General features: G+C 34.1%; 1 protein-coding gene across 2 annotated transcripts; it reads right to left on the reverse strand.

Annotated features, from left to right (window-relative positions):
- Window positions 1-2197: 2197 nt before the first annotated feature.
- LOC136225772 (uncharacterized) lies at window positions 2198-10049 on the reverse strand. 2 transcript variants are annotated; one of them, XR_010687302.1, is made up of 10 exons: window positions 9906-10049; window positions 9511-9627; window positions 9059-9127; window positions 8355-8384; window positions 7335-7367; window positions 6643-6713; window positions 6172-6253; window positions 5147-5242; window positions 3907-4017; window positions 2198-2488 (listed from the first exon to the last, which is right to left on the reverse strand). XR_010687302.1 is itself a non-coding variant. In XM_066013881.1 (9 exons), the coding sequence occupies exons 2-9, from the start codon at window positions 9586-9588 to the stop codon at window positions 3970-3972; spliced, it is 507 nt and encodes a 168-aa protein (XP_065869953.1). In that variant the 5' UTR covers window positions 9589-9627; window positions 9906-10049; the 3' UTR covers window positions 3753-3969. The 2 variants fall into 2 exon arrangements, 1 of the variants encoding a protein (XP_065869953.1); XM_066013881.1 differs by lacking the exon at window positions 2198-2488 and having other exon boundaries at window positions 3753-4017.
- Between the last annotated feature and the right edge of the window lie 176 nt (window positions 10050-10225).

Below are 10225 nucleotides of genomic sequence, written 5' to 3' on the forward strand. Positions count from 1 at the left end.
GGGGTATCTTTTCTAGGCTTAGGATGACAGAGGGTCTGGGGATTAGGAAGCTGCTCATGGAGTCAGACAATCTCGAAGCAGTCAATTTAATTTATGATAAAAGGGCTCTCTGCTTAGGAAACCATAATTTAGTCAAGGCAATTAGAAAGATTTACTCCTCTTTCGATAGTATCAACTTCTGCCATGTTTACAGAGAGCAGAATCGGGTGGCAGATCGGCTTGCTACAGAAGACCATGAGAGGGCTTTGGGCGTCTCAATTTTCTCGTCTCTCCCTAATTTCCTTTTGTCTTTGCTTTCGGAAGATAACGTGAGAATTAGCTTTCCTAGGCTAATCCCGGGCTAACTTATAAAAAATGCAGTGAGAAAAAACAGATAAATGTTTAATAAATACACAGTGAAAAAATTAAAAGTTAAGAAATAAAATATGGATTAAATGTATTATTAGTCACTAAGTTTATACACCTGTTTCAAAATGATCACTAAATTTCAATTTGTCTTAATAAAATAACTCAATTTTAAATTTTATCTCAATTAGATCATTTTATCAATTTCAATTGTTAAAAGACATCATAATAATATCATAACTGACATACCAAAATGAGTCAACTTGGATTTCTAATCGAAATGTCACCGGCCAGCAATGTGTCAGTTATTTTTATAAAAAATTTAAACCTTTTCTTTTATAAAATTAACCAACACATAGTCGTCAAATCTACTACATCCTCCAAAAACTACAAATAATAGTTTTTCTTGAAAGCAACTTTCTCAAGGAAAGCAGTTTTGCATTAGCAAATGCTGCTTTTAACTAGAAAAATATGCTTTTTAAGGCTATGTCAAACATGCCCTAAGATATTAAAATACATTTCATATGCAATAATACTTCATACTCACTTTTTATTTATTTTTATCATTAAAATTATTATATATGTTATATTTACCTATAGTGAGCAGAAAAAGATTCATCAATAATAAATTATTAATAACAAATGAAATAAAGGACAAAAAGCAAAGAAAGGCTCCTCAATAATATAGAGGAAATGGAGATCCACCACAGTGATTTGAAAAAAACTAAGAAACTTAAAGTTAAAGTTAAAAATGTTTTTAGAACATCTCAAATGAGGGCTCAATGAAAAGTTCATTAACTCCTCAATTAAGTTAATACCAAACGATAGGAGTATAAAGGCTACCTGGGCAGCAACATTTTACGTTTTTTTTTTTTTTTTATATATATATACACATATAAATATACATATAAATGTAGAATTTGCTCATTCACCGTTAGATTTAGGCTTACTAGAATCACAAGGTGGAGCATAGTATAAAAAGGGCGGCCCGATCGCACTACGCGTCCCCGCTGAGCGAGGGTCCGGGGAGGGGTCCCACCACAAGAGTGTACTGGGGGCCCCTGCCAAATTATTTGGCAAGAGGCCGCTCCTAAGACTCGAACCCAGAGGTCACATGACAACAACGTTTTACCGTTGCGCCAAGGCTCGCCGACATAGAGCATAGTATAACTTTTAAAAATATTTCAAGGTAACTTCCATCCCTGAAAGCTACAAATAGCTTACAGGGATTGGATTTTTTAGAGATAGAACAATTATTACATTTATGTCTCGCATCAAGGAAGACCCAAGAGCATCAGTCATCAATCTCGAGGAACCATCACCCTCAAGGAATGTTAGACACCAACCTCAGGTTAAAACCTTCATCATCGAATTAGCCAGGCTTTCAACGATCAATCTTTCCTTAAATTTTTTAAGATTTAGTTCGGGCTAAAACATTATAATATGATCTAATGCATTCCACACATATATCTAGTACGCTTGTTTGCAAATTGCAGCCAGCTTTAGGCTGAATAAACTGTGTTTAACTTTCAAGTGAATTCTAAGTTTTGAAGTGTCACGAGCGGTTTAACATTCGACTCGATAAAAGCTCGATAATATTCAGCTCGATTTATAAACAAAGCAAGCTTGAACACAATTTTGAGGACAAGCCGAGCTTGAGCACAGCAAAACTCGGTTCAAAAGTTCGCGAATAAACCCAATTATAGGTTTGTGAACAAACTTGATTATATAATATTCATGAACAAACTCGTGAGCAAACTCAATTCAATTATTTTCTAAATAATATTTCTATAAAAGAAAGAATGTAAAACTACATAGTTTTATAGATTTTAAAACTAAGTAGTTTTGTATTAAAGAAATTTCAAATGAGATTGAAACATATCTTCACCTTCAATTCTTCATTTTAAACAGAATTAATGAGTTGTTCGCAAACCTTGCTTATGAACATGATTAATGAGCTCTTCGCAAGCAGATAATTTTCTTAATGAACCGAGCTCGAATAGAATGTTGATCTCGAACCGAGCTCGTCCATTTTATGTCGAGTCAATCATGGCAAGCAAAAGCTCAATTCGACTCGACTTGATTGCAGTCTTAGACGAGACATGATTTGGTTCTTTTTTAGCTCCTTTTTGTCTGTTTTACTCTAGATGTAGAAGTGTTAAGTTAGATTAAAAAACAATAGCTCATAACTATTTTCAAAGGAAATTCAGCTAACATCGATCAAGTACCAGCGATAACAAACAGTAAACAACAACGGTTAAATCAAACATCAAATAGACAGCTAACATCGATAAACTACTAGCAATAAAAAAAACAGTAAACAACAATAGTTGAATCAAACAAACCCAAATCTCACTTAAATATCACCACTTTCAATAGCGAAATGGCAGGCTATTCACCTTACCTCATATTGTAGTCAAGTAAATTGAATTAAGGGTCAATTTGGCCTATGAAGTTGGCAGTCATAATCAGTTTAATTCAAATCAAAGTTTAGGTACCAACCCAGTAAGTTGACAATATTTGACAAATTAGCCCAAGGTATCAACTTCAATTTGAACTAAACGGATCCTACCTGCCAACTTTAAGGGTCATTTTGACCCTTAATTCCAAGTAAATCTAACTCTACTAAATACATTTCTTACTACAGTAATCAAAACTCCAGTGTAATACACACTTACCGGTTGAGTTTATGCAGCAAACTTTTTCATAATGACTGATCTGTTAGCAGTTTATGTATGATTTTATTTCCTCGTAATCAAATAGTTAACGGCTACATTCAAAACAGCTTAATGCATATTTACACCTTCAAACTTAGCACGTTTTGCCTATTGGCACCCTTGAACTTTTAAAATAACCTATCACACATTGGCTTTAAAAACCTATTACACACCTATAATTGGTTTTATTAACCTACTGCATACCTATAGTTGGCTCATTCAGACCTCCTGCACACAAAATCGTTGATCTGTTATCTTTGATAGTTGAGGCGACATACAAAACGAACTCACACGTTTTTCTTTTTTCTATCGTATGCACATGTCACCTCATCTGTCATAAATGACAGGTCGGCGATTTTGTGTGTAGATGGTCTGAGTGAGCCAACTATAAGTGTGTAATCGGTTTTTAAAGCCAACTATAGGTGTGATAGGTTATTTTAAAAGTTCAGGGTGCCAAAAGGTAAAAGTTGCCAAGTTTAAGGGTGTAAATATGCATTAAGCCTTCAAAACAACAATACAAACAAGTAAAAAGATAAAGAAAATTGAAAGTACTTGCCCATCTAAGCTTAGCCAGAGAATTATGAAAACTAATAAGAATCAAGTTTTTTCTGATCCTATTCAATTGCAATTCATCATGCCATCTGAGCAACTCAAGAAAAGTTAAATGACACCTCCATATAAGCAACTTGCTTGATAATAAACAGTAACACTATGCATTAAAAAAAGAAATAAGTATTGTCATTAGCATATGATATCATTCTGTCTAAATTTTATTGCCACATAAAGACATTATACTGCATAAATATACAACAGACATGTCTATATAAAAATATTTTAGATATACCTTTGCTCAAAAAGTGTTGACAGAACACCCCCGGAAAATATATCTACTGCACCAGTTGCATACCTAAAGAGCATTACTGGATGCCCAGTAATTTAAAATCCCACTTTGCATCTGCAAAATTTGTATTTTATAAAGCATTAGTTGTAATTCTAGATAGTCAAAAGAACAATCTAGCACAACTTGCAATCAGGGAATATTGACAGCAGATATTACGGCATCAGACCTATTAACTAGAGGCGGTAATAATCCAGTTTGTGTCGTGTTCATATGCTTTCAGTTATCGAGTTAGTGTCAAATGAGTCCCTAACCCAACCCAAAAATTTTCTTATGTCGATTTTGTGTCATGTTTTTGGGTCACATGTGATTTTAATATGTACGCATGTTAATGGTGACTTTTAAAAATATAGGAAGATATTGTAATAAAAGGGCGGCCCGGTGCACTACGTGTCCCCGCTAAACGAGGGTCCGGGGAGGGGTTCCACCACAAGGGTGTACTAGGGGGCTAGCCTTCCCCTGCCTTTTTTGTTTTTGGCAAGAGGCTGCTATAGGAGGCTATTGTAATAAAAAAAAAAGGGCGGCCCGGTCGCATTACGCGTCCCCGCTGAGCGAGGGTCCGGGGAGGGGTCCCACCACAAGGGTGTATTGGGGGCAAGCCTTCCCTTACCAATTTGATTGGCAAGAGGCCGCATAGGAGGCTATTGTAATATTTTTAAAAAATTATCTCATTTTTGGATTAGCATGTTAACACTAACCATAATGTAATGTGTTTACAAGTCACGTCTAATTTTACTATCTCTATTAAGGATGACTTGTAAAAACGTGGGAGGTTCAAGTTATGTTTGAAAGTAATAATTGTAATTTTATTACCTTTATTAATAAAAATGACATCTAAAAACATGAGAGAATATGATAATGATTTTAAATCTTTGTGTCATTTCATGTCATTTTCGAGTTAGCATGTCAACTCTAACCCAACCTAAAGTTACGTATCGATTTTGTATCATGTAATCGGATCGTGTGTACTTTTTCCACCTATTACCCTTAGACAATAAAATTATCTATTATTCATATAAATCGAAGCTGATACATATTTCATTATTGGTTATATTTATGAGAATTATCAATTCAACTATCATTATGCTAGCACAAAAATAACAGCAATAGCAAGATGGTTGCCCTTGTTCATTCTCTCCTTGGTGCTTATAAATTAGGTATAATGACAAAGTAAAAAATGTCACACCTTCTCAACATCTGCTGTGCCTGTGCCAGAGACATCCTGTCTTCCTTTCTTAAGTAGCTCAATACGAGCTCGGAAGAGGCTATTCTTTTCTTCAACCTGATAAACAAGATTGAAATTTCTCTACTTAGTAGTATCTCAATAATAGCACATACAAGCAGTGAAATTTAACATGTAGAAGATATTATTCATGAAGTTGGAAGTCTGCAACTACCATCCATCTCAGTTTAGTAAAAAATTGTCCAGTTTTCACCAAATCAGTCTCTCACACAAGATGATGAGATGATCTTTACATTTTGGTTCTCCAAAAAATACTCCATTCCAAAATTGCAATAATCTCTTGACAATGCTTGCTTGGTAATACTGGTTTCCTATTTCCATTTATTTATGTTTTCAAATAGAAATAGTGTTGATAAAAGCATAGAATCATGTAAGTTATAGTTATCACTATACTTGCATGTTGCATCTCATAACGCAAAGGAAAGAAAAAGAAACAAAAAACAGAGAGCAACAATCTTTTCATTCTTTAACTTGCTGCTCTGATCATCTTTTCCAAGTAAAATTCTTCTCAATCAATCTTAATTTTTTGCTTATAAAAGCTGATTTTTTTCCAGCGTGTTTACTAATTCTGTATATGGCACAAAAGGGGTAGCGTTCTCTGCAGTCTCTTTTTTCCTTTCCCAATATATCTTCTGCAATTTGCTGACTCTTTCTACTACTCTTTTCTTAGTAGGTTTAATTTACTTTGGAAACAATTTCTTTTAAGAAAAAAGCAAAATTATGTATGACTTCTTACCTCAAGGTTCAAACTATATTTCCTTTTACTTTTTGAGTTCCCAATTTAAAATTTTAAAACAAGTCAGCTTAAAGGTATTTATTTGCCTAGCACCTGGACTGAGGCACTTGCCTTGTCCAGGGAGTGCTGAGGCACTACAGTCTCACCTCACCTCGCCTGGGCATCTAGGCAAGTGCCTTTGGCATTTTTAACAACACTGAATTGAATGATATTAAAACAAACTGAAACTCACCCTTTCCAACATGCCTATCAAGCACTGAATCTCATTCTTCTTTTCTGTTGTCAGACTCTGTGCAACATCAGTAACATTGGTCCTGCAAATAAGATATCATATGCAAATCAGGATCCAAAATAAATATAAATGGGACTGGATTTTTTTTTTAATTTACTGAGCAACTAATCTTTATTCTTTGTTATGATGCCATCACTTCAATTTTCCTTTTATAAAATGACAATAGTATCATTTTTTTCTTGGACTTTCATAATGCAGAGGTCAAGATTCATTCTTTGAAGATTTTTCAGCTTCTTAAAGTACAGGATAAACAAAGGCAGGGATTGATTCAGTTCTGACTGCTCTTTTGGGACCACACTTTGTACGTGTCAAGGCTAAACTGTTTCTAATAAAAGTTTCAGCAACAGCTATTTCTAAGGAACTTTTAGCCGTTCACCTCTGTGTGTGTGCCTGAAAGTAGAGATTGTCTACCTTTTTGAAAACAAGGGGTCCAGACATTGTTCCTCCACAAGTTGGTCCACAGTGTCAAAAGTTGTTCCCACCTGCAATGACAAGTAAAGACAGGAAACCAAAACAGATTTGCAGTTTTTTGCCATAATCATAATATGAAGACAAGAACTGTGAAATTTGGATGGTTCTCTTATTTCTGAAGCAACAAAACTTCAATAGTTGATTAGCAGAGATGACAAGGAGATTGACTTAAGCTTATGCGCTAATCTCCAGAATTTCATATCAGGGAAGTCTTTCATTTCTAGAGAGTTATCAAGGCGGACCATCAATAAGAAAAGACTACACATTCTAAATATAAAAGCTAACAGTGATGTGCAAACCCACACACAAACAAAGCAAAAGATTTATGAACAATAGGAACAGAGAAGTGCATAGAGACACTCCAATTATAAGCTGACATACGTTCTAGTGGAATGTGCCCTTATATTCACCTGATACCTCAATAAGACACAGCAAAAAAGAGACCCAGACAACTAAATATATCCATGAACTCTGTACCAAAATCTTCTTAAGTTCCTCATCAATACAGGTATCTGTTATCATTTTCCATTATGACAAAAAATGTAATTGCAAACCTATGAAGATCCTTTGACAATCATAACAAATGTAATAACACAAAATAGTAAGAGAATAAATTTTAGCAAAGATGTTACCTGATTTTCAAGGCCTAACGACTCAAACTCATCCTGCAATATTCAGAAAAAGATATTACAAGTCAAACTTGTGCTTGAAGTGAATCCAGCTAATATTTAAATAAATATTAACAAGAAAGAGTTGCATTGGCCTCAAGAGAAAACTATACTCGGTTTCCACAATAACACTTTGACAGAAATGAAAACGCTCTCTCCTAATTTCACCATTATATATTTTAAAGAATACGATTTCTTTTAGTTCAGTATGTACTTTTAGAGTATGCTTTTAATGTGGCAATAGCATCTGCTTTCGAGGAGAAACCAGATTTGGAAATGGAAGGAATTATGGATCTCTATAGATGCTTAGAGAAGAGCTACAATTCTATGCGTATGAATATACCTGGATCTCCAGTTCACAAATCAATGAAGGTAACTTTTACTTCTAGCTTAAGGGGCCCATTTCTTTATTTTTCATGTGCTAACAGCCGTTAGAAAGGAGGGGATTAATTAAACAAATTAAAAAGGCTAAGGGGCCTAACTGGATATTCGTGAAATTTGGGGATATAATTTAGGGACTGAAACAGAGACCTTGGTTTTTGACATCAACAACTACACAGTCCCACTGTCTTTATCTAACAAGACAGCCATCAACAATCAACAATAGATTTTGCTGCATTTCTAGGTTTAAAAGATAATTCACTTTTCTTGAGAAGACAAAACAATTGTTTGTTATTATGGTCATGGTCACAGCTACATGTTTGATTAAAGATGTAGTAGTCTCCAAAGAACTGATAATTGCTTGAATACATGGGAAAGTACATTTTTTGTGAACCAAACTACAAAAACAAACCACTAATCCAACAAAAGACTTGGTTGATAATGAGAGCTCAGTCCAACCAAATGAGAGAAGTACATCAAATCCATGCATTAAATATGAATTCATGAATGATGAATAGTTTATGATGTAACACAATCCCTTCACTCCAAAAGTGAGCAATAATTATTTGCAATTTAAGCAGAATGGTAACAGAAGATCCATACCTCTATGATTTTGTGCAGAGAGGTAATAACCTGAAAATTATATACAAAGAGAATTTCAGAAATAAGCAAAAGAGAAAAATGAGTGCAACTGAAACAAAATCATTAAACAATTTGCCAGCAACAACATACTATTAAGCACATTTGAGATAATGAATGACGCATATCAAAGTTTTTATGTTATAACATTTCACCTCTCCTTTTTTTTGTATTTATGGACCAATGATGAGTTGTAATATGATATCAAAAATTGATTTTCTACTAAAGGGCCACGTAAAGGGAAAAAAGAAGAACAATCATGTTAAGTACTGATAATGTCTAATGTTTCAAAACACGGGAATATATAAAAACACTCCTTGCCTTCTCATTTTACATTAGTGTCAATTTTGAGGAATGGGTATATAATATTCAACTTCTGCTGTAGCCTATTTCAGTAAATGTTTTGTTTTACAGAAAACATACTTCTCAAAACCGAAGACTCTTTACTCCTTATACAACAAGATAACTATCAGATTCGTGAATCTTCTTTTTATTGAGATAAAACTTTATGATGTATAAAACCACATGGGATTCCTAAAAGGCTACAAACTATGTGCATATAGCAACAACTCTATTCCCAATAGTTATATCCATTTCAAGAACATTTGCTATAAAATATTATATGACAAGCAATTATACCAAATTGTCACTAGATAGTCAACAAATACCTGAATGAAGAGGTCATGGAGACTTTGCTGCTCTTCCCTGTTGAAATTTGAAAATGCTTTGGAGAATTCCTTCACGTTTATACCAAAAAATACAAAATCATTTCTAAACATAAATAAAATCCATGAAATAAATCAAAGAAGATATCACTATTTGATGACAATGCCCAGTTCCATCTTCACCATTACTAGCAACTGAACTTGCATAAAATCGATTTAGGTACCAACCTTGACACTAGCTAAAACCTAACTCCCTCCACCTCTCACCTTAAACAGTCACAAACACGCACAACAAACATCAATGCAGTACTCAATGGATTCGAGATTACATTAAACAGAACAGGAGAAAGTATAATCTCGATAAATATCGGCTATCAATATGCTCAATTGTCTATCCACAAGAATTAAAAATAACGTCTATGAGTTCACCAAACTTAAATCAGTAGATTCTGCACCTCTTTGGAGCAAGAAGTGAGAAGAGAATGGATTGCGAGCTTGAAGGACTTAGTGAAATTGGAATGTCTTGATTCCATTGCAGTACCTTTCTTCTCCAGTTATCCTCGTCTCTCAATCTGCAGACAACAAAAACCCTTAAACTAGAAGAACAGTGGTTTTAACGCCAGATAAAGAAGAAAAAGAAGCAGTATATGAAAATGATGCATAGAATTTGAATTTTGAACAGACTTCAGCGAAGAATCCCTCAAATTAAGAACAATATTAGTGTATCGAGAAGCTTCGACATTCAGTGGCAAGAAAACAACAATTTCCGGATACAAATTAGAGCATTAACATCATTCCTAAGGAAGAGAGAAAGAAAAACACAGAACTAGCTATGTGATTGAGAACATACCTTTGTTGAATTAGGATGATGAAGGAACAAACGCAGAGTGACAGAGAGAACTCAAAAAGTTCGAGAGGGAGCGGGAGAAAGAGAAAGGCAAGTGGCTGATTGGCGGTTTTTCTTCGGCTGTTTTTCATTTTTGGGATTTTGAATGGGCTTTCTCTTCTTCCTCAAGAAGAAAGCCTTTCTCTATTTTTTGTTTTGAGCTTTTTACATAATTAGTTATAAGAGGAAATTACATGTAAAATCCGATTTGAAATTTTTATTCCACTTTTATATAGTTATTTTTTTGGTTTTTAAAAATAAAATTTTTTAAACAGTTTCATATA

The sequence above is a fragment of the Euphorbia lathyris genome, chromosome 4, assembly GCF_963576675.1.
Source record: "Euphorbia lathyris chromosome 4, ddEupLath1.1, whole genome shotgun sequence".
Lineage (NCBI taxonomy): Eukaryota > Viridiplantae > Streptophyta > Magnoliopsida > Malpighiales > Euphorbiaceae > Euphorbia > Euphorbia lathyris.